Here is a 26,137-nt window from a genome sequence, read left to right as displayed (position 1 = left end):
ATGGGATAGTGTTGTAACCTCCATTTACTTAATAGTTTTGCTTTTCTTAAAACCATATAGAAGTTTATCTCAGATTTTTACATTCTCTTTATTCTATTTTCTCTTTTGATATTTATTTTTATGACTAAAATGCTTCCTAATTTTTGGAAAATATTTTCTGATTTTCAATAGTAACAATCAAAATAAAAACATTTTTCTAGCTTTCAATATTGTATCCTTTTGACCTAACTTACTTTAAACCCGATTCCATTATAAATTAAGGTTGACAAATAACATTTTGGGTAAGACTTGGAATATATAAAACATTTTCCTGGGAAAAGTAATACTGGGTAATGCTCAAATCTTTCCTTTTAGACTGATCCATAAGCAACTAGAGCTGGATACTGATGATAAAGTTAATAAAACTAGTTAATATAAAAATAAAATAAAAGGTTTTTTGTTGTTTTTATTTTATTTTATTTTTTCCATCACTGCAGCCACTGTGGAAAGCTTTATGGATTTAGCTCAAAAAATTAAAAATGGAACTGCCTTATGGCCCAGCAATTCCATTTCTGGGAATTTACCTGAAGAAACCCAAAACACTAATTTGAAAGAATATACACTGAGTGGCCAGATTATTATGATCTCTGAATGCATAATAATCTGGCCATTCAGTATATATATATATTAGAGGCCCGGTGCATGAAATCATGCATGAGTGGGGTCCGGCCAGCCTGGCCAGGGGGAGGGGACATGGGCGGTTGGCCTGCCTGCCTGCTGGTCGAATTCCTGGTCGAGGGGACAATTGGCATATTAGCCTTTTATTATATAGGATATACACGGAGTGGCCAGATTATTATGTGTTCAGAGATCATAATAATCTGGCCACTCAGTGTATGTACTCCTCTGTTCATTGCAGCATTATTTGTAAAAAACTAAAATAAAGCTTTAATCTCAACCAGGTCTTGTCTATTCTGGAAACATGGCCTGTGGGCTACTACTGTGCTCCAGCTACTACAGTAAGTCAATTATTGTCCCTCCCTATACATTCACAAAATTCACACTTTCTCCAACTCTGTCTTCTCTCTCCTATGCTGTCACATACGCTATAAATCTCCATGTAATCTTCTAAGTTTATCATGACCAACATTGCAAGAACAATTTTTCACAGTTCTTAATAGAGATAAATATAAACCCTTTGTTTGTTTGTGGTTTTTGGTTTGGGATCACATTATATCAGCAAATATTTACTCCATTATCTAGTACCAATCACTGGCAGAGGGACCAGGAGGAGCAGAGAGGAAGCAATACCCTGAAATTTCCATTGCATGATGGCCCAGGTGTATGCATCATTTAATTACATCAACTAATGCAGTAGGAGATTCCCTTCCCGGATGTAGTTAGGACAGTTGACATTAGGCCTATTCATTTCCGTATATGAATTTTTTGGCTGAAAAATAAGATAAATGTACTAATGAAATTGACCTTAACAATAAGGAATGGACATGAAAGAAAAATTTACTAAGGGCTTACTAAAAGGCCATGAGTCACTCTTGCCCTGCTGAAGAGAAAGCTGGGAGATTAAGAAGAAAAAAGTTAACGCCAAGTAATGCATAATTGAAGAACAGCCAAATCCTTCATAATGCATGCCTCTTACAGAATATTTATAGACTACAGACGCTCAGAATTCTTCACAGAGGTTAAAAAAAATAGTTAAACTTAATTTGGAATAATGTCAGTGGGAGGGAAAGATTATCTGGGTTGGTTAAAATGTTCAATTATAGAATTTAATCTTTAAAAGTACAGTTTTAATCACTTTTAATAGACTAGCAAAATAACTTTTGAAATCTTAACAAGTGCAGATCTTGCCTTCCTAAATATATTTCAGCCACAATTTATGCATTGTGACAATAAGCATTAATAAATTTTTATTTTATTTTAAAAACTAGTCTAAACACAGTCCTTCCTTAATCATGACTACCACCAGTGTCTCCTGAGGGGTCACGGTCTAGAAGGAGAAATGGGGGCTCTAACAAGGTTGCAGAAATGTGGTGAGCACGATGCTAGTGAAGCCAGAGGGACAAAAGCACAGAGATAAGATAGCAAAGCAGACTCTCCCATTACACTGTCAAGTTTTCAATTGATAAGAGCAATATCATTTCTACTTTTCCCTCTTCGGCACCCAACACCAAGTCTTGCGTGGACTGGACTCCAGAAACATGTTACAGAGGCCAACCATTCACGGTGCTGTTGAGCTTCATTGCGGAGATGGTATGTGTGTGAATTCTAGAGGAAAATGAGTTCTCTGGGCAGACAACTTTGTGGGAAAAGAGGAATGGCAAATGCAAAGATAGACGTGGATGTCAATGAAATGTCAAGACCTTCAGCAGGGCTAGAATGTAGAGTCAGGGCAGCAGAGTAGCAGGAGGCCAGGGAGGCAGGCACAGGGCAAACAGAAAGAGTTTTGATGCTACACCATGGAATTTGGATGTACTTCATAGATAACCTGGAACAACCAGGAAATTTCGGGCATGATTAGATTTTTCTTTTAGAATAAATATTCTGATAATGTCCTGGAGGCACTAGACCAAGGCAGCAGCAGGGGCATAAAAATAAATGAATGGGATAAAAAGACAATGTCAAATAGTATAAAACCTGGTGGACAAATGGATACTTACTCTTTTGGGGAGGGGGTTGGTCTGGATATGACCACAAAGATTTTTGTTGGCAAGTAGGAGATACAAGAGAAAAAGCAGATTGATAGGGAGCAGAGGTAATAGAGAAAGTAAATTCAATTTTGAATGCACTGAAACATGGGCATTTATGGGAAGTATAGGTGACTATGTCTTCATTGGTAGTTGAGAATTATGACGAAGAGCTCAAAGGAGCAAACTGAATTAAAGATGTAAGTTAATAGTTGAAGGCAAAACTGTGGAACAAAAAAAATATGTAATGTGAAGAAGTTCTTATATGTCACTCACAACAGCTCCATCATTTAAGGACTCCAAAGGAGTGTGGTTTCATTGCCTCTTTCTCCCTCTGTAGTTAGGCTCTATACTAAAATATACAGGGTGTCCCCAAAAATACATGCACACTTTATCAGCTGATGGCTGTTAAGTGAAAATGAAATGTTTTAATAAACACTGACTTTAAATTATTTAAAGTGTATATATGCATTTTTAGGGACACTCTGTATTTGGGAAGACAAACTTTAATGCTGAATTTTACTTAGTGCTGGTGGAAGATTGATAGCTACGGAAATCTATTACCCTCTTGGGCACAAGATCCAGAATGCTGTCTTGACATTATGCTGAGAACAAATCAAGCAAATTAGAGGGAAATAGGCGAAAATTTCACTTACTTCATCAGAAACCACTGGATTTGTTTTCTAAAGGAAGGTCTCAGAGAACCCGAATAAGTTATTTTAAAGAGGAGGTCTTTCAAACAGTGGTGAATAATAAAAATATCAATTCTCCATGTTATAAAATAGCACTTTGGGGAGTACGTGGAAGAATTAGGGTAAAACTAGGATGTGGAGTTAGTTAAATCAAGCAACGTGACCGAGGCAGCTCTAAAACACATGCAGCCTAGTTATGCACTTTACCTGGATTAATTTAACACAAGGGTCCCCCTGGTGTTCAAAAGCAGGTATATCAACCCAAACCCAAATCTGCATTCCTGTTTCATTTACTGATTCTATGTTTTAGTGGTTTCTGGACTCTTTCAGAAAGAGAAATCTATTTATTTTATGCACTTATTATATTCTCTATATGTTACTAAGAGTTACATCCTCTTGACTGGTTTGGTTTGGTTTGGTTTGTTTGTGAGCAGTGTTTATTTTCCTCAGTGTCCATTCCATTTACATTTCTGGATACTGCCCAAAAAGGAATAGACACACTCTTTCAGAGGGGAAGGAAATGTGTATCCACTGCGTGGCAACTATGGCCAGGCACTGTTTTCGCCCCTCCCTCCCTCCTTTCTCCCTCTCCCCCCCCCCCCAATGCCACACATATTACTGAGGCCCCACTGCTCTAGGTGCTGGGGAGGCAACAGTGAATAAGATGCAAAGTTCCTGCTGTTGTGACACTTAGACTCTAGTGGCAAAGACAGACAATAAGAAATTTTTAAAAAAATAAAAACAAAGAATACCAGTCTGAAATGAGTGGTATAGCTACTAGAGAGACATGGGATTCAGGAAATCCTGTCTACAAAGAGAACTGAGTGAAATGAGAAGCGAGCCAATAGGATATCTGGAGTCGGAGATTGCCAGTGGAGAGATGAGCTGGTCTAAAACCTCTGCCATATTCGAGACACCTCAGGGAGGTGAGGGCCGAGCACAGTGGCCAGGAAGTGAGGTAGGAGAGGGTTGAAAACAATAATCAATAAAAATATGTTAAAAATAAAATAAAATAAAATCACAGATACAAAGTGTGTGGGGCAGTGATTTATCCCAGTCCCTTTTTTTTTCCTTATATGTTTTTATTGATTTCAGAGAGAGGAAAGGAAGGGGGGGAAGACAGAAACATCAATGATGAGAGAGAATCATTGATTGGCTGCCTCCTGCACGCCCCCCACTGGCTGGGATGGAGCCTGCAACCCAGGCATGTGCCCTGAAGGGGAATCGAACTGTGACCTTCTGGTTCATGGACTGACGCTCAACCACTAAGCCATACTCGCCAGGCTATCCCACTTCTTTAGACTCCAAAGACCACAGCCTCTCCACTCTGCTGTCTACCTCTGACTGCAGGGTTAGGTGTGCCTCGGAGACACATTATGATCCAGAACCCAGGTCATTCTAGTCCCTTTCAGCAGAAATATGGGCTCATCTTTGCATACTGTAATCATCCATGATAACTGACACTTTCCTTGATACTTGGAATGCTTGCCTTTCGTTTTTTAGAGAAAGCAGGTCAGTACAAGATCATGGGCTCTGGAGCAGGACTCCTGGGTTCAAACTCTCTACCACTAGCTAGGAGGCTCCCCATGGTCTTTGTACTCTTGTTTTATCAGATTTTAAAATTCAATCAGGGGAAAATGGTCGTTTTTCATCCAATTTTTTTTTTTAATGTTACTAGGACACATTGTTAGTGGGAAGTGCTATTCTCAGAGCCTCGGGAGTAAGTGTGGGCTAACACTCGTCATACAGTGAAGAGAAAACCACATGAGTAATTAAATACCTCAAGCCATCAGCCACATGGAGTGCGATCCTGTGCTGCAGGGTCCTCGTGAGACTGGCTTTGTCCTGCTGCAGCAGGCGGTCCAGGGAGCCCTTGGGGGCCAGCTCCATCACCAGCATCCGGGGACGAATCCCAGCCGCCAGCAAAGATATTAAGCTGGGGTGGTGGTGGTGGCAAAGCACCACCAGCTCCTGCAAAAGCCAATCATTTCAGAGGAACAGGACATCAGCTCTGACCCAAGTGTCTCCTGCCTTAAGTGTGTCAATCCCCTGAGCATGGTTTTCGCTGGGTGACTGAATGATAGGAAACTGTTTCTTCTTGTGAGCTTTTTCACATTTCCCACATTTTGGGAATGCACAGCTGGTTTTGAAACTATAGTATGAAGTAACATTTTAAGTTCTATTTTTCTTCTCTGCATTCACCAGAACATTTAATTCAGGGGCAGTACACACCTGTGGTCATGCTAACAGGTCATGTTAACCTTCTCAAGTGCCGGATTCTGCGTAGCCACTACTAATCCACTGTAACTGCCTTGTAAGGTACAACCTGCCTGTCAATCTCTGATTTGATGAGAAAAGTTTAATGTCGAAGTCCACAGAAATTATGCTATGACCCTCTCCTCAAAACTCCACCGATGTAAATGGCATCACTCTCTCCTGAACACTCTCTGATGACTTCCCGTACTCTTAGATTAAAATTCCATGTGCTGCCCGGCATGCATGGCTTAGAGGTTGAGCGTCAAACCAGGAACCAAAAAGTCATGGGTTCTATTCCGTCAGAGCCGCATGCCCAAGTTGAGGGCTTGGTCCCCAGGAGGGGCATGCAGGAGGCAGCCCGTCAATGATGTTTCTCTCTCAGTGACGGTTCTTTCTCTTTATCCCTCTCCCTTCCTCTCTCTCTAAAAAGCAATACAAATGTCTTTTAAAAATGTAATGTATTGCCATGTTTATTCATGGACATTTAAAAAAATCCTATGTACTTGCCGGAAACAAATCAGTTTCACTAAAAGAGATGTTGACAGGAAGCCAGGAAGGCTGGTCAACAACCTTAATTGCTCTAACCACTCACCCTTTAGTTGAGACATTGTTAGCTGAAGCAGCCTCCACCTTTGTTTGACACATGTAAGTTTCTGTTATTTCCTGCCTAAGGGCTACATGTATATTTCTATTTATCTTGCCTAAGATGTTTTCCCCAAAGCCTCAATAAAAGGGATGGCAGAGCCAGAGCAGTTGTTAGTTCTCCCACTAGAGGTGGACTACCGCCTGGCCCCCCATTTCGCCAAATTGAATTTCTTCAAGTCTCCTTTCATTTGTGTGCGGCCCTTCTCCAGAACTCGAACCCTGAACTGGAACCCTGGACCACGCGGGACGTGGAAAGGGATTCCTACATGTTCTTATACAATCTTCATGGCCTGGCCCGATCTCACCCTGGCCCAACTCTCAGACCCCATCTCCCTTCTCTCTTCTTTTCATTCACCACTCCTCCGCCATGCTGGTGTTCATTCAATCCCTGACACCCACCCAGCTCCTTCCTTACAGCATAGGTTCTGTGCCTTTGCTGATCTCTCTTCCTAGAAATCCCTTCCCCCTCCACAGAGCTGAAGGCTTCTTGCCATTCAGATCTTAGCTCAAATCCTCTCACTTCCTCAGAGTGACCTGTCTCAGATAGCCCTTACTAAAGCAATCCCCACCTGCAACAACCTCTTTCCAATCCCAGAAGTCAGAGATGCCATTTTAGCTTAAACAGAGAGATCTCCATTCTGATACCATTTTTTTTCTAGACCACATCATGTGAAACTTTATAATCTCCTTTATGATATTGCTGCTTTTTTAATTCCACATGCTTCATTCTGCCTATTTCACTTTACTCCGAAACTGTCATTTGGATGAAATTTATAGCTTAGCTGATTTTAAATGGATTCATGTTTTCAGCTGTGATTTCTGCAGAAGCTCTGCTTGTTAACAACCAGCTTATAAGATGGGAAGTATCAGTGCCAACGGCATCTATCAGGAAACCGAAGTGTGGAGAAATCTGCCAGCTGGATGCCCTCAGAGGGGCTTTTCCAAGGACAAAGGCTCTAGACAAAAGCTTTGAAGATAAAAATCTTTTTTCTCCTATATCTGATTAGCTAATTTGGTGAAAACTGATGAGAATAAGTCAAATTAGCTCTATTTTCTTTCACGGACAGAAGCCTAGTCCAAATTTTCTATTCTAGAAAAGCAGCTCTAGAAAACAGCAAAACAATGTAGTCAATCAGGCGCAATTCCTGACCACTGGCAGAATGACCCTCAAAAGGTAGCACCAAACACTAACATGTTTTCATTTGATTTTTTTTTAAGTTGACTTATTGATTTATTGATTTTGTTTATTTTTAATCCTGACCCTAGGATATTTTTTTTTTTTGACAGAGAGAAACATCGATGTGAGAGAGAAACATAGATTGGTTGCTTCCCGTAGAGACGACGCTCTAACCAACTGAGCCACCTGGCCAAGGATCCTTTTTTTAAAAAAAAAAAAAAAAGAAGCATATTACTCACACTCTACTGTTTCTTTCTTTCTCTCTCTCTCTCTTTATTGATTAAGGTATTACATATGTGTCCTTATCCTCCCCATCCCCTCCCCCACTCATGCCCTCACCCCCCTGGTGTCTGTGTCCATTGGTTAGGCTTATATACATGTATACAAGTCCTTTGGTTGATCTCTCCTACTTACCCCCAACCCCTCTACCTTCCCTCTGATCCATGCTTCTCTGTCTCTGAATCTGCTTTTGTTTTGTTCATCAGTTTATGTTGTTCATTATATTCCACAAATGAGTGAGAGCACGTGATATTTATCTTTCTCTGACTGGCTTATTTCACTTAGCATAATGCTCTCCAGCTCCATCCATGCTGTTGCAAATGGTAGGAGATCCTTCCTTTTTATAGCAGAATAGTATTCCATTGTGTAGATGTACCACAGTTTTTTAATCCACTCATCTGCTGATGGGCACTTAGGCTGTTTCCAAATCTTAGCTATGGTAAATTGTGCTGCTATGAACATAGGGATGCATATATCCTTTCTAATTGGTGTTTCTAGTTTCTTGGGGTTTCTATTCCTTCTACCATTTCCTTGGTTCACCTAGCTGTCTACGCACTAATCAGTCCTGTATATATTTTTAGTGTTCTGATTTTCAAAAAGTTCCCTGAGCACATTACCAAAAATTTGAAACATACATTGAAGACTAATGACTTAGGCTGAAAAATCAATTTATATAACAAGTTGTTTATTAGCTATTCCTTAGAGCTATAGTGTGACTTCTAGTACTAATAATTAAAATTACTCCAGAGTATTTTGCACAGACATAAAATTATTTTTATTATTTAGAGTAACTAATATATTGTAACTGTGCATTTTCTAAGTTATTTAGATTCAGATTCAGGCACAAAGTATTTTTTTAAATGAATCAAGGGAAAAAGAAAAAATGAACAAATTCAAAAATACAATTGATTTCTGGTATAAGATGGCAGATTGGATTTTATCTCTCTTCTCATTCTGTCTCTCTCCCTCATTTCTACTGTCAGGAAAAACTCAGAAAAAAAGAAATAAATCCCCACCAGTCCTCAAAACAAGAGAGGGTACTGGAGTGACCACTCTGGTTATGCATTCAACATCCAGTCACCCTTCTTTCTTTCTAAGAATACTTTGACTTTTGCTGGGGCATCCAACCTTCACCCAGGCAGTCCATCAACTTTAGGGGGAAGTGACCCCATCTCCAGCCTTGGGGAAAGGTGGGGATACTCTAAATAATACCACCTTTATTACCACAGTGATTGGTTCAGTGACACATAAGCCAATCAGCACACAGAATTACCCTGAACATAAGTGCTTGTTGAGAAAAGAAAATGTGATTTAATTGAGGCCAAGAAAAGTTTTTAAATGGGCTATTGTGCATAAATTTTGATTCCTTTGAAATACAAGACCTCAAAAGAGGTACCCTTTTTCTTCTATACGTGTAGTATATAAATATGAACCCTGAAACAAGAATTATCAGAAAACTGTCTTTTCTTTGTTTTCAACAAGTTAAACACAAAATATTTTTCCTCCATGAAGAGAGGAAAAAGTGGGATTTCATAATTAGACTTAAATAAACTTTTGGGGAAAATGTGGTCAGCATTTTACATTTTCACAAACATGTGCAATACAAGAGTTCTAGGAGATTAACAGTGTATGGTTGAACTTGTTAATGTTATTGGATTTCTTACTTGTCTTAACAGTCTAAGTGATGTATGTTTATTAAATATCTTTACAGCCACTTCGTCTCCTTCATAGGTTGCTCGATAAACTGATCCAAAACTGCCATCACCTGTTGAAAAGAAAGTACAAAGCACATAAGTTAATTTGTCCAAGCAGAAAAAGTAAACTGTGTCTGGTGTAATTATACCTGTTGTATACCCGCTTGTTTTATTGAATCAAGTCTCCTTTAATGACTCCTCTTCCTTCTTCTGCTCCATAAACTAAGATGGGCCTAAAGGTCTTACCCCTAGTCTTCCTGTCTTCCATCTACACACTCCCCACTCAATGACCCCATCCATCCCTAATTAATCTATCCTTACAGACAGAGGATTTTCACAGTTTCACAAGCTACCCCCTGAACTCTGTTCACAAATTTGTGTTGGAGATTTCCACTGACATGCTCCTCCAAATCTCACATTCCACCAAAAGGCACATTCATTATCTTTTCTCCAAACTAGTTTTTATTCCACCCTCCATAGCTGATAAAAACAAAACTCTTTTTGTGGTTAATCTGGAGTCAAAACTGAAAAGTTATCATAGCTCTTTGCCCCATGCCTAGCATCAAAGCTAACTGGTAATCCACTTTGTCTTTTTTGAGACTGAAAAATGGCTGTGTCACTCATTCAAAAACCTCTTTATCTGCCTTCAAAACCCTGGAAATTAAAGAAAGTGCAAGGACATATTTTATAAATATATGTGCTTCCATGCTAGTCTCATCCTCATCTCAAACCTAATCTACAAGACTGTGTGCAAAGCAAATTCTAGATCCAAAACATAGTATTTTAAAATATACCATTCCAAAGGAAAAAACCATTATGATAAATATATGAAAACACCAAAAACCATGATAATTATGTTTGAAAATTTTATAGATTATTAGGAAAAATGCATCCTAAATTTTATTCTCAAACTAACAAAAATAGTTACCTAAGAGAAATTCCGGAGCTTGTTCAAATTCCAATTCATCACTGTTCAACATAATATTTCTAGGCAGGTCAGCCAAAATCAAGTCAGGAGCAATCTGGGATATTGGAAGGGTGAGCCTTGGTTGATCTGGATTTACTAGGAGGTCTCCTGAGAAGTATATAAAAGAATGCATATAAATTTGTGATTATGACTTTCACAAATTTTCTATTATTTCTAATCAGTCCTTTAGGTTTTCTTACCACTCCTATTTTTCTCTAGAAAATTTGATAAAGTTTTAAAAGTTAAATTAATATCTATCTATTGGAATTTTACAACTCATTCCTAGGTTCACTCATTAGAAAGTAGAATTCAGAACCACCTTAGACTATCCAACATCTGACTAGGACATTATTTATATTTTGCCACATTTGTGGATCACTTATTATATGGCTGACATGTTGCTAAGTTATTTCCATGCATAATCTATTTTAACTTTTATAATAATTTTATTAAGTAGTTTTGGTTAGTATTCCCATTTCATAGATGAAGTTATGTTGCTCAATGTGGCAATATTCATCCTCTAAAACCAACATTCATCTCAATTTAGAACACATGCTCTTACGGGTAACAAATATCCATTTTCCTGAATTTTCACTATAATTGAATGTAGTGTACTGTAACTCATCTCCCATAGATAAGAATAATCTCTACACTTATTACAAAACCCACTTTACAAATATTGAAAGATTGCCAGAAGCTAATTCCAGCATGTCATAATTGCAAGAGATTCATCGAAAGGTTGATGGAACTTGGGGTCTCAACAAGGGCTGAGTCACATATGTTATCGCCTGCTGGAATGGCTAAAGGCATTTCCCCAAACCTGAAAAGGATGATTGCTTGCTGCCAGACAGCTCAGGGCATCTTAATCTACATGTTATTGCCTCCTGTTGGCCAAACACCTGAACAGCCGCAGGCAATACCCCATTCTGACAATGGATTCTGTAACTAACCCTACCCTTTGATGTGTATATCTCCACTTTTCTTAGGCCAAATTGCGTTAATAAAAAAGCAAGGGGTCCTGAGACAAGGAGAACTTGGTTTATTTAGCCAGGCTCCTCTGCCCTCCCCACAAATGCCTTTCAAAATTATGTTTTGTCTCTGGACTCTTATTTAATTTACACACAACCCTTTCTCCAGGTTTCCTGAATCCTTCTAGATGCCGGATCAAGACCACCAGTGTTAAAAGATCACTTAAAAACAAATGTAAGTTGCATCAACACATACCTTCTTCTGCTTTCTTCATCAAGTCATCAAGTAAGATTTTTTTATGTTCTTCACCATCATTGAAACTATATAATGCCCATTTCTTCAACAAAGTTTCTCCTTCACCACAAATATCAATCTCCAATAACCCAGGAAACCATTCTTCCATGAGAGAATCAATGTGGTCCACAACTTGTCCCAAAAGAACACAGCCTACATAATCCAAAGAAGAGCTCATCACCATCCTATTGGAACTTTATTCTTTCACAACATTAACAAAGAGAAACTATAAAGTTTGTTTGTTTTTCAGTTTAGATTTCTTTAGTGGTACAATTCAACATTTGAATTAATTTCCTTACCTTTTCTACAAGAAGGAACTGTAATTTTTAGGAAACTCTCTGGATGATTATCTAAGACTTCAGATCCTACCAGGCAATAAGCTTCAGGAGACCAATTCAAATAGATGCCTTGTCGCCAATATATTCTGTTTGGGCGAAGTGCTCGTTCTGAAAGAAGTTTAAATGGACCTGGGTATACCCATTAATTATTAACTACCCCATAAATTAAAGGTGCGGCGGGAACTGCACCCCCCCCAAATGACAGTAATAGATATATATTTGCTTTGAAAAAGTATTGGAATAATGATTGATAGTCCTCATCTTAGATATAAAATATGATGCTAAATATTTTATCCTTAATTTTGCAACAACAACACAAAATGTCCAGTAGATAACCTAAGATAGATTTCAAGTTTATGGTGTTAAGTAGTTTAATATGCGTAACAGATGAAGAAAGAGAATCAAAAATAAGTTCTCATAACTTTTAAAAAGTGGGTGGTCATGCTTAAATCAAAACTTCCTGAATGTATTAATACAACGTAACTACCTAAGTGCTGGTTAATCGCAAGCAAGATATGATTTATTTCAGAATATATTAACAGTGGCATCATGAGGACACATGTTTATCCTTTTTTTAAAAAAAACTCCTCAGGGATTATGCAGCAGAATGGAGCTACTACAGTCTCTGCTGAATGGTCTGAATGGTCAGGATGTTACACTTCGTTGGGTAAAACTCTCTGACTTTGCAGTGTTCATTGCTAGTTTTTCTTTGTTCGTGTGTGTGTGTGTGTGTGTGTGTGTGTGTGTGCACGCATGTGCCTGTGTGTGTATATTTAAACCAGTGACTCTTGGTAATCCACCTTTTAAAAATATTGTTTCTAATCTGCTTTGGCATAGAAAGCAAGATAGTCATACATATTTTAAATGTGTCTAAAATATGAACAAATGGGCTTCAAGTAAGGACCTGAGGAATTTATTTTCTTCATGAGAAATTGCTACACTTATTTGACCACATGTCTTTATATTGGCCAATCTGAAGTTGTATAAGCTTATTTTCTGATTTTCAGGTGCCTTACAAATAAGTAAGCTCTGTGAAAATGGCATGCTGTTTTTAATGTGTTTTCCCCCTAACTTCTCTACATATTGTCTTCATTGAATACATACCTCTACCTGAAAGCATGTAAGGTGAAATTTCAAGTAATCGATTGATTAATCTTGACCAAAATCCCATTGGAAAATAAGGCATTTCATATAGTCGAATGATAATTTCAGAGTTCTCACAATGGGGGAGCTCTATCACAGGCCTGTGGTCAGATAGACTAAACAGAAAAGGACATCATCATTACATAGCTTTATAAAACACCCAACCATGTTGACCAAAGTGCTTTATGACTTGAAATTGATGAATTGAAGATAAATATTCAAAGCAATTGCACATTTTTCATTTGCTACATACTCTTCCTATTTTAAAAATCCAATGGCCCAGCTAGTGTTTTCAGTGGTTGAGCGTCGACCTATGAACCTGAAGGTCACAGTTCGATTCCTGGTCAGGGCTCATGCCCAGGTTGTGGGCTTGATCCCCAGTGTAGGGCATCAGTAGATAGCAGATCAATGATTCTCTCTCATCACTGATGTTTCTAGCTCTCTCTCCCTCTCCCTTACTCTCTGAAATCAATAAAAATATATATATTTTTTAATTTCAATGGTTATTTAATCAATTTAAATGTATGCTCAGATGTAGTATATGCATGAATTTTTTCAGTATTCTTATTTATACTAATAAATAAATTGTTATAATTGGTTATGCACAAACAAGTATCAAGCAAGGGATTATGTAAAACTTGAAAAGATTGCATGTCCAAAAAAAAGTATACATCTATTTTTAGAATTGGTCACCATCCATCCCATCAATGCAATTTGCACTTTTCAATGTCATATTACTTTCTAACATTCCACAGGTGCTTCTAAAACAACAAGAAAATGTTCTATAATACAGGGCCAGAAATTAGGCCTCCATTGTGTTTCCCCTCTCCTCTCAAATTCACTGCCACAAATTCTTTTAAAATTCTGATAAAAACTCACTATCTCCCCAGAATTTGTCTAATATAACTCTCTCATTACTCTGTAAGGACACACACACACACACACACACACACACACACACATCTCCACTATTTACCTTTATTAAATTAACAGTTGTAAACCAAATAGCAATTATAGACATAAAATAAGTCACTCTATCTTTAAAATGTCAAATGTAGTGTTTTCATTAAAAGTAAGTGTTATACTTCAGAAGAAAGTTTACACAATAAGCAAAAATAATACCTAGTACATTAATCATAGATCAAAGTTATTGTGACAATTAAAACAATATAATAGATGGTGAGTTTCTATAGGGTAATTGAATGTTTAAGTTTTTGGTTTACCTGCTTGGAACCAGCAAATATTCTTCTCCTATTGGCAAGGCAATCTGAAATTTTTCTAGGAGTTTGAAGTACTGTTGTGTGTAGTTCTTTGGAAATCTCTTTTTCTTTGAAAGAAATTTTTCCACACTTCTACGTGAAATAATTCCTTCAGGATGTTTTGGACAGCCTTCTACTTTCTCTGTAAAAATCTGAAAGATTTACACTTACAATCACTGGAATTTATTTTCTGAAGTTTTGAATTTAAAGCATTTTCTATCAGGTTGTTCAGTGAAAATAATCAGAAGAATTGTAACGTTGTCAAATATAACACAGGACCTAACTTCCCTAACTAGTAGCCATGTTACCTAGAAGCCTTCTCCCCTCAAAAAAGCATCCACTCACAAAAAAATCCTCTCACAAAATTATTAAATTAAGGAATTTAGATCTGAAATTATGTGAAGATCCTCTAAAGCCAATGAAGTTCAAAGCCTTTCCCAGCTCCAATCAACAGATCAAATACCCTGCATACTTATTACAGTTTCATTAATAATATATTTCTAGGGAAATTATCTTCCAGACTATTTTACCACCAATGGTTTCTAACAAAACTTTCACTATACATTTATGTTACAAAGGTGTTTTTCATCAATGAGATGAGAGGCATTGTAATACAGTTTACTAATTTTCAAACAAAGGAACTGTTGCATTTTGCTGGACTCTGCTCAGAGCCGATATTTGTAGGTCTGGGAAGAGGCTTGAGAAACTGCTTTTTAAACAAGAAACCCATGTGATTCTAATGTGGATATTATACTTTAAGTTTTAATCATCATCACAACAGTTAAAAACGTAAGTCAGAAGAACCCAAGTTCAACACAGGCTCAATTTCTAGTTGTGTGACCTTGGAAAAGGGTACTTAATGTCTTTAAGCCACAGTTTCCTTTTCCGTAAAATCTATAATAATAAAAGCATGATATGCTAATTAGACCAGACAGCCAAACACCTTCCACACATCCTTCCGGATGACCTTCTAGACGAAGTCGGGGATGTGAGGGCCAAGTCCCTTGCACGAATTTCGTGCATCGGGCCTCTAGTGAGATAATAAAAGTAACTGTCTTTAGATTGCCTTGAGATTTTTGGCATAAAGTCCTCATGTGTTAGCCATTACTATCTACATATTCCTATTCATTTTTAAAAGAGGGTTGTATTTAAATTCTTTAGTAGATCTATGTTTAAGGGATACTTTAATGGGAGCAAACATTATTTACATTAGGTAGTTGGCTGAAATGTTGGATTATAAAATCTTTGGGCCCAGGACTTGTCTTATTCATCTCTGTACTAGTATTTCTATTTTGTACACATAATGTTTATTGAATGAAGAAATGCATAGCCGAGTTCATTTATTAATTTGGCAATGTAGCAAGATACAAAATTAACACCACAAAATCTATGGAATTTTAATACACTAATAGTGAACTTACAGAAAGAGAGATTAAAAAAAAACAATACCATTTACCATCGCACCAAAAAAATTAAGATACCTAGGAATAAACTTAACTAAGGAGGTAAAAGACCTGTACTTGGAAAACTACAGGACACTGAAAAAAAGAGATAGAAGAAGACATAAACAGATGGAAGAACATACCGTGTTCATGGATTGGTCGAATCAACATCATTAAAATGTCCATACTACCCAAAGCAATCTATAGATTCAATGCACTCCCCATTAAATTACCAATGGCATATTTACAGACCTAGAAAGAACTCTCCAAAAATTCATTTGGAATAAAAAAAAAAAAGACCCCAAATAGCGGCAACAATCCTGAGAAAGAAGTACGAAGTAGGAGGGATCTCAATACCAGATATCAAGCTGTATTACAAAGCCACTGTTCTCAAAACTGCCTGGTACTGGCACAAGAACAAACATGTAAACCAATGGAATAGAATAGAGAACCTAGAAATCGATTCAAACCACTATACTCAATTAATATTTGGCAAAGGAGGCAAAAACATATAATGGAGTCAACACAGTCTCTTCAATAAATGGTGTTGGGAAAATTAGACAGATACATGCAAAAAAAATGAAACTAGATCACCAACTTACATAATACACAAAAATAAACTCAAAATAGATAAAGGACTTAAACATAAGATGGGAAATCATAAGAATATTAGAGGAATCCACAGGCAGCAAAATCTCAGACATATGCCGAAGCAATTTCTTCACTGATACTGCTCCTAGGGCAATGAAAACTAAAGAGAAAATAAACAAATGGGGCTGTATCAAAATAAAAAAGCTTCTGTACAGCAAAAGAAACCATCAACAAAACAACAAGAAAGACCACTGCATGGGAGAATATATTTGCCAATGTTATCACCAATAAGGGTTTAATCTCCAACATTTACAGGGAACTCATACAACTTAACAAAAGGAAGATAAACAACCTAATCAAAAAATGGGCAATGGACCTAAATAGATACTTTTCAAAAGACATAAGGAAGACCATGAGACATATAAAAACATGCTCAAAGTCACTAATTATTTGAGAGATGCAAATCAAAATGACAATGTGGTACCATCTCACACCTGTCAAAATAGCTATCATCAACAAATCAACAAACAACAAATGCCGGTGAGGATGCAGAGAAAAAGGAACCCTCGTGCACTGCTGGTGGGAATGCAGACTGGTGCAGCCATTGTGGAGAACAGTATGGAGTTTCCTCAAAAAACTAAAAATGGAACTCCCATTTGACCCAGTGATCCCACTTCTAGGAATATATCCCAAGAAACTAGAAACACCAATTAGAAAGAATATATGCATCCCTATGTTCATAGCAGCACAATTCACCATAGCTAAGATTTGGAAACAGCCTAAGTGCCCATCAGCAGATGAGTGGATTAAAAAACTGTGGTACATCTACACAATGGAATACTATGCTGCTATATAAAGGAAGGACCTCCTACCATTTGCAACAGCATGGATGGAACTGGAGAGCATTATGCTAAGCGAAATAAGCCAGTCAGAGAAATATAAATATCACATGCTCTCACTCATTTGTGGAATATAATGAACAACATAAACTGATGAATAAAAACAGATCCAGAGACAGAGAAGCATTGATTAGACCATCAAACCTCAGAGGGAAGGTAGGGGACGGTGGGGGTAAGTAGGAGAGATCAACCAAAGGACGTGTATGCGTGCATATAAGCATAACCAATGGACACAGACAACAGGGGGGTGAGATTATGAGTGGGAGGGGTGGGGAGCAATGAGGGGATAAGGACACATATGTAATACCTTAATCAATAAAGAAAAAAAGAGAAATACATAGCTGATTGAACATAATTATATCCAATTAAAATGCATAATGTTAAAGAGTAAAAATTATATTTTTATGTCAACTGTAATCAAGAGGAAAACAACTCCGAGACCATGTGGATTCCAGCAACAGAGAGGAATCAACAGGACTACTCCAGCCATGAAGAAAGAAGAGAAGCAGTCCAGAGATGGAAGACGCCGACATCGCCTTGCCATACTAGCAGTTAGCAGCTGTGTGTCACTACAGGTTGCCCAGAACCAAACCAGAGAGGCTTGGACCTGCATCACAACCATTTGTACACCATCCGGAACTGAAATGTCATGGCTGACATGTACACATAAGGAACTGTTTGACATTGAAATTGGGTCTCAAAAGAACTATTGAACCATAAAGAAACTCACTACAGACTGATTCATTTGCCTGTCAGCATAACCATTATTACTTGTCTCATTTTCGGTTCTTATAAGTGTATTTCTAATAGCACATGATCTCACTCATCTAGGGAAAATAATGAACAACATAGACTGATGAACAAGAACAGACCCAGAAACAAGGAGGCATGGATCAGACTGTCAGCCCTCAGACGGAGGGAAGGGGTGGGTGGGGGTAAAGGGGAGAGATCAACCAAAGGACTTGTGTGCAAGCATATGAGCCTAACCAGCGGTTAAGGACAACAGGGGGGTGGGGGCATGTGTGGGGAGGGGTGTGGGATAGGAATGGGGGGATGAGGACAAATATGTGATACCTTAATCAATAAAGAAATTTTTTTTAAAAACCTATATTTCGGGACATATCCCATATTATACACTTTATAGATGCCCCAGATCATTCTTACAATTTAGGTGGTAAAAAGAGTTGTTTGGTGTTTTATTGTTATTAAGTGACTATAACCTTGTCTAACAACTCGTGCTCTGTTCCCAACCATACTTTATATGTTCTCTGTAGCACTTAGTACCACCTGACATGGTAAGTGTTTACTTATTGGTCATTTCCTCCCATTAGAATGTCATCTCCATAGTATAGGGATGCTGTCTTGTCTAGTACTACAGTCCCGGCACCAGAAAAATACCCAGAATATAGTTTGAATAAATAAGGTTAGATGAGTGAATTTTGAGAAAATGAAATTTGTAGCATTTTATCCTAGGGTTAGATTTATAAACACTGCTGTCAATCCACTTTGTCTGAAATCCCAATGTGTAATTTTGGATAAATTATTTTACACCCATCACTTAACTTCTTCACCTTCAAGATGAGAGTTAATACAGTACCATTTAAGAAGGCTGTTCTGAGAAGTAAATGAGATAATCCTTGAAAAGTGCACAATAACCCCGTGTATTTATGTAAACCATCATTATATACTTACCCTAATTCATTTTACTTAGACAAATTGGTTTTAAAAGAGGTTTGTGCTTGATTTTTTAAATATATCTATATGTGCTACCATTCTTTGTGGTAGTTTCCAAAGATGGACATATCAATTCCTTTTCTCCCTATACATGCATGCTGCTCAGTACCTCAAGTGGTACTATCTCCTCTCCCCTCGAATCTGAACTGGCCTGGGGTTGCTCCATCCACTAGCCTATGACAGAACTAACATTATACCAGTTCTGGGCCTAGATGTTAGGAGGAGGAGCCATATGAGAGGAGCATCAATACACCAAACTGTGAGCATAGCCTTCTTGGACCCTCTAGCCCAGTCAATGAGGGAAGCCACTTGAATGACCCTGGCCAAGGTCTTGTGGACCAGACCACTCAACTGAGCCTAATCAACCACAGAATATTGAAAAATAATAAACAGCTGATGTTTTAAGCCTCCAAGTTTTAGGGTATCTTGTTAAAAAGCAATAGAAAATGGAAACATTATCTTAATTTTATCACTTTAAAAGACCTACTAATATTCCTTCAGCCTAGTAACTTTTAAGGCTTTCATAAGGCCTTATGCAAGTAATGAGAATTTTTCGAATTCCCTCACACACGTTATCAAGACTTAATTGCCATGCAAAATTTTTAATACTCCACCCGATTAATTCAATAAGGCCCTTTCATATCTTGTATGATACAGTTAAATGAGTTTTGCAAACTTCTCTGTGCATTGATGGAACCTTCTTTAATAAGTGTAGTGACCTAACAGCTCAGGGCATATAGAGGGAGGGTGGGCTCATTAGCACTTCTGCACCATGAAATTATTCCTGCCCTTGTTTGCTGATTCATGGAGGCAAATATCCCTATTTATTTTTCATGATGGTTGTCAGACAAGTCATTCTTGTTTTCACTTGATTATTTATAGCTTTCATTCTTTATAAACCTCAGTGAAAATGACATTACAATTCACTATATCAGCATAAACAGAATTGTGCTATTCATTTTTTAAGTTAATAAGAAATTTAAATTATCATTTTGTTGACCTTTTAGGCCTCTCTTTCAAAATAATTTTGAGCTATTCAAATTCTTGAATTGGTTTTCACTTAAATTAACATGTTTACAGTATAACCATTCTAATGAGAAGAACTCCCATGGAGTTTCAACTTAATTATTCCATAGAATTATCAGACATTTTATTGTGGTCATGGTGGAAATCTGCTTTTGCTAAAAGATCGTGATTTGGATACAAACCACTTCCTCAATTCTCTGACTCTAATAGTGTCCACCTGTGTGCAGCTTTCAATGTTCCTAGTTCACATAGAAAAACATCACTTCTGTGTGCAACTTTCAGCCTCTTCTTGACTAGATAGAGCATTATAGCATGCCACGTAGGACAACAAAATCTTCAGGGTTAAATATTTAAAACTCCTTTTGCTGTTGAGAATGCATCTACTGCACAGATTTGTGGCTATTGTTTAGCTCCATACTGACACACTTTCCAAAACTGCTTAAATACATCTGTACAGTTTTCAAGATTTTTTTTTCATTTCCTAAAATAATAGCTTTAATCACCAAATGTATCAAATATGAAATTAGCTAATATTTACTGCTTGCTTACACTGAATTAGGGAGGCAATGTAGAAGTTAAAATTGTTACTATCCTTATTTTGCAAGTAAAAAAAAAACACAGACTTAAAACATTAAGAAATGTCACAAAGTAAGTTTCATAAGAGATCTGAGTACAGGTCATGATGGCTCAGGGCTGGTGCTCTTGACCAGTCACTTTACTGGCTCCATTATCATGGATCAGATGAGTATAATCACATTTTCCATGGCACATGTGCAGAAGGATAAAAAGCTACCTAATAATAGCTACCAAAATAGTCATTGCTACCACATTACAATTGATTGCCAATTAAAATATTGTTTCAATATATCTGGAGTTCTGTGTTATAGGATTTAGATCCAAATAAGTTTCTTTAGATCAGTGATGGGCAAACTTTTGAGCTTGGTGTGTCAAACTTCGCCAAAAAACTGAGCATAACTCGGGTAGTGTGTCACTTTGAGAAAAAAACATTATTTCGCAAATGTTTCATCCTCAGGAGCAGCAAATGTTTCATCCTCAGCATGTGGCCGCCTCAGCGGCCGCGTGTCATCAGAAATGGCTACGCGTGTCAGTGCTGACACGCGTGTCATAGGTTCGCCATCACTGCTTTAGATGGAGTTTAGGAACTATCATTCAAGATTAGCTGAGGGAATTTAATTACCATTATAGTTTAATTAAAAGAGAGACTCCTAATGTAAGAAGATATAATTATTTAAGGGATTCAGGGAGCCACATGCAAAACTATAAATTATACTCATACACCAAATAAATGCCAGTGAATGCAGATGCCAGAGACACCCTCCCTAAGCTCACCTCTGTTTATGAGAGTGATTTTGCATCCCCAGCAATATGTGGTAATGTCTGAACACATTGCTGGTCATAACTAGGAAGATGCTACTAATATTTACAGGGTAAGGCCAAAGATGCTGCTATTATCCTATAACGCACAACAAAGAATTATCTGGCCCTAAGAGTTGATGTTGAAAAAAACTGAGTTAGTGTGTCCTCCCTGAGTGATATTCTGTAGCAAACCTATATTGATGGATTATTATAACTAATTAATATAAACTCAATGGTAATTATCAATGGAAGAAGAAATAATTTTCCATATGAAATATAAATGGGGAAAAGATAGCTATTACTACTGCCATCCAAAGTTTTCAAAAATTGTAAGCATTTAGAACTCAGACCATTTCTCTCAAGAGGCAAAATTCCCCTTCATGTTATCTAGATAGAGGTTTCACAGGCTCAATGGCCCAATTTTCTTATATATATTTACTCCAAGGATTTTCACAAAGTTTTCATACAATTGACTAAATCAAACAAACCAAAGATATGATCAGGATCTCGGAAAGCACTATGGAACACAATGGTACAAACATCCATCATTAAAGACATTAAAGGCGTTAAAGTAAATTCTTAGGTACCTCCCCTTCTTCCACAAAGCTCTTCTTTAAGCAGTTTTCTACATGAAGTGCCCTCTAGTTTTCTATATTTACTGTAGTTTCTATCTTAACTGAACAGCAACTCTACAATGTTCAATGCTCTGGGTGCCATTTATTCTCCTTTTCAATCATTACCCCCATGTCACAAAAATATAAGACACCAACCTGTGCCATGACTTTACAAAGCCACTTGGGTTCCACAAAATACAAGTTACTTAACTGCAGTGCTGGGTCTTGAAAATGAAGAAGGACCCCTGAAATAAAAAAATCAAACAATGAAACATGAAATCTAGAATATACAAACATCAAAGAGCAAGAGAATCTAGTCCAACCTCCTCATTTACATGTGAGACAATGTCAGCCTAGTTAGTGGCAGAGCTGGGACTACAACTGGGCATCCTAGCTCTCCAGCCCTAACATCCAATATTATAAAGAAGTATTTTTTAACGATATACAGTGATCAGATATAAGCATATTTGAGACTATGCCATGTATCGCAGAGCATATATTTACAAGCAAACAGAAATTCATAATTTTCTTTTTGGCTTTCTAAATATGCAATACAAAGACACACCTCATTTTTCAAATAGAGGTAAGAGACACAGAATATCCTAGAAAGTTACTGGTTTAAGGATGATGGGAAGAAGGAACAGATTATAATCCACGTGAAAAAATTTTTTTCATATAACAGAATCTAGGAATCAAAAGCAGCTTCCCAGCCACTTACCCTGGTCCTACAAATCAACGCACACATTGCTAGTGAGGCTATATTGATCAAGTACATAATTGAGAGTTGTTATCTATGAGGTCATGCTGACAATGTGTGATATCACAGAGCGAGATCTGCACTCATAGCTGCATCTCAGGCAACCACTGATTCTCAAAGTGCCCCATCAGACCATTCCAATAATAATTCTCTTCTCCAGTAGGCAAGCCACTTCCACACACACTAAATCCATTTGATACTTTGAAAGGAGATGCCTTATGCTCAGGGTTCCACAGCTCCTGACTAGTATAGTCAAGATCTGGAACCCACACATTTTAACTCTTGCTCTTTCCACTGTTGCCCTCAGATGGTTTCCATTGTTTTTCTTATGACATGCCATACGATTTAACATCAATGCACATATGATGATCTTCCAAGAAGATAGACATCAGTGGCCTATGAAAGAATTCTGGAGCTATTCTGTTAAATAGTGACTGTAAATTCTAGCACGGTTCAGATCCATTTTTATAAATTACCATAGCCACGCTTTGAAAAAAATCTGAAACAAATAAACAGCCAAACCTGATTCATTTAGGAAGTGCACTGCATGAGGAAGCTCATTTTCATCTAACTGCAGTTGATTTTCTTTCACCAGTTGTAATAATCGTTTCCGGTCAATTACAGGAAATTCAATTGGCACATTTTTACGCTCTGATAAAATGATTTTCTCAAGTTCTACATAGCAGTCTGGAATCAGCTGCCCAACCACAGGCTGATCTCGGATCTATGTGATGAAACATGACAAGCTGTAAAAAATCCATTGTATTCATATATTTGTCAGGTGGTGGGTAAATTCAGTGCTAATAGGCTTACAGAAAGGGTATATCATTCAGAAGTGTGTTTTCAACTAAAATCAAAATGTGATTCAAATCATTTAAATGTTGAGGGATAAACAAAATGGTGATAACATAAAAATATGAACACAGAAACCAATTTGAAAATAACTATCAAATAAAGTGGTATGGAACTATTTACCCAGCTATCCAGAAAATACATAGCAAAACCCTAACCGTAGATAAAGGATTTTCTATTTTCTAAGACATTAAACACATATGCAATAGATAAACTAACATAAGCAATCAGTACTACAAGACCTTTTGAACCTTGTTTATTAGATGCAAATATCCACACCCTGAGGTAAAACATTAAATCCTGTGCTTGTTATTTGCAAATGTTGTATTAATGTGCATATCAACAGCGAAGCCTGGAGACAGACATGATATCTCCTCACCTAAGCTAGGCTTTTTGGTAAAACCTTGAACTTGAGAAAATAAAAAGTCATCCAAACACACTGACAAAAGAGGATGATTTCTGTTCTGTGACGCTCTGAATTTAATAACTGCATACTAATTGAAAAATATGTAAAATAAAAAATTTTAAATTGCCTTAAGATGATGTTTCTGTTAATGACAGTCTTTTCCACACAGTTTTTCCATGAAAATCTAATTTTAAAAAGAAATACAGCTCTAACAATAGTAACTAAAATGCCTTTGAGAACCACCAGGTGGCAAACTTTCCCCATTTCTGGACCCAGAAATATATTCTTGTACGTTGTTTACCTGACATATCAAAATTCCTACCTAAATTATTAAACTTATTACAAATAGAAATTGGGTTTATAAACACACATAAAATGTAACTTGTTCTTTTTCTACTTGTAACTAGAACCTTAAGGAGCTTCATTTACAACTGCCATAACCATTATTTACATCTTCTCCTCCAAACAGTAATTTGATATGTTCATCTATTTCTTGCCCCAGAAAATTAACTATAACTCTACTGATCACCACTTTTCACAATCCCTCTCTGCATTATTTATAAATTAAACAAAACTTCAGGTTGAAGTTTATGTTTTAACTCAAGGAGGAAAACCTACATTTAGAAATAAACAAGGGTTTTCACAGAAAGCAAATTATATAGAAAAAAGATGAATTTTATAGGACTGGGCTCCAGGGCCAGCAAAGAACACCTGCTAATGGGTTGGACAGATTGAAAGGGATATTGTTCTGTTTTGTCCTATTTCTTTTAATTTGTGTCAGGTCACCAACAGCCACACACAAAAAAAACAACACTTTTATTCTAGAGTTTTCACAGATACATGTTAATAAAGGTGAGACAGGAAAAGATTAGAGAAGAGCCAAGATAAAAGAAAGAAGAAAAAAAATGAGAGGGCAAAAACAAAATGATCTCTAGTAGATTAAAAGCTGCTATTTGAATATGGGTTGAAGCACTGCAGGGAGAAAAGAATAATAATGCTCTAGCAGGCTCGTTGGTTCTAGGTCATTGAGAAGTCACTATTCTGCAAAGCAATCAAATGAATTTTCAAACAAAAATGCCAGAATGATGTATACATTAGCAATATATACCTTTCTTCAAATAGCATTTCTATTTTTCAAAGCATTTCTTTTACATCCTTGCATGGTGTTGACTTCAGATTTCATTTATAAATGCAGGAAGAAATATGCTTTTATTGATTGATAGTGACAACATGTTATTAGACAAAAGCAGTACTAGTCCAGCTTGATGAACCAACCACTTTATCTATAGAGTCTGTTTCGACAAAATTCAGGCTTTTTCAAAACAAACTTAACCTCTAAGAAGTCTTTTTTTTTTTTTAAATATAATGTATGCTCTAACAGTAATGATAAAAAGAGTAGCTATTAAAATAGTATAAATAACAACAGGTATAGTCTCAGAAGAAAACCACCTGGATAAAGATAATATTTAACTGGATGAATGACTTTTGTATATTTGTTTCTTAAAAGTCATGTTAATCTCTAATCATATGTCCCATGAGAGAGTAGGAAACTCAGCAAATAAAATAATATACCATTCTTCTTACATAAAATGCCACGAGTGATCCAGCACTGGCAAAACCTTTCAGTGACTGAGATAAATGTGCTGAAAGATACAAACATGCAAATTGTCTCCTGGGGCACCACAAAGACCAGCACATTTACAAAAGGCTCATTAGGCTTTGGATAGGAGCATAATCAGTGGAAATGGGACAGAACTAAGCTAACTGGCAGGCACGTTATAACCAGGGCAACCATAACATTTATTATCCAAACCGGAATGCTTGATTGAGGACATTCTGGGACACTATTTATAATTATGCTGGGACTGTCCAGGCAAAACAACCCTTAGTTACAAGCCATGCCTTCATCATTAGTGCTAATGAGCTAAGCCAACAGGAACTAACAATGAAGGTCACCACTGTGTTTCTCATACTACAATGTCAGGGCCTGTTCCACACAGTTTACATCATGCTATCTATAGGACCCCCGGAAAATTTCTCTC

The 26,137-nt window shown here is 37.1% G+C and overlaps 1 protein-coding gene across 2 annotated transcripts in view; it reads right to left on the bottom strand.

Annotated features, from left to right (window-relative positions):
- Positions 1 to 26,137, bottom strand: part of LRRK2 (leucine rich repeat kinase 2) — a 134,443-nt gene that overhangs the window by 23,874 nt on the left and 84,432 nt on the right. For both annotated transcript variants that reach the window (XM_079773719.1, XM_079773720.1), the window contains exons 32-40: positions 23,360 to 23,561; positions 22,237 to 22,325; positions 14,362 to 14,549; positions 13,100 to 13,254; positions 11,957 to 12,103; positions 11,619 to 11,810; positions 10,356 to 10,502; positions 9,398 to 9,498; positions 5,157 to 5,347 (exon numbers count right to left, since the gene is read on the bottom strand). In XM_079773719.1, the coding sequence (XP_079629845.1) occupies positions 5,157 to 5,347; positions 9,398 to 9,498; positions 10,356 to 10,502; positions 11,619 to 11,810; positions 11,957 to 12,103; positions 13,100 to 13,254; positions 14,362 to 14,549; positions 22,237 to 22,325; positions 23,360 to 23,561 (1,412 nt within the window). The remainder of the gene's footprint in view (positions 1 to 5,156; positions 5,348 to 9,397; positions 9,499 to 10,355; positions 10,503 to 11,618; positions 11,811 to 11,956; positions 12,104 to 13,099; positions 13,255 to 14,361; positions 14,550 to 22,236; positions 22,326 to 23,359; positions 23,562 to 26,137) is intronic.

Source organism: Cnephaeus nilssonii (assembly GCF_951640355.1).
Source record: "Cnephaeus nilssonii genome assembly, chromosome: 6".
NCBI classification, from domain to species: Eukaryota; Metazoa; Chordata; class Mammalia; order Chiroptera; family Vespertilionidae; genus Cnephaeus; species Cnephaeus nilssonii.
The sequence above is the reverse complement of the archived record's forward strand: the minus strand, read 5'-3'. Positions and strand labels throughout refer to the sequence as shown.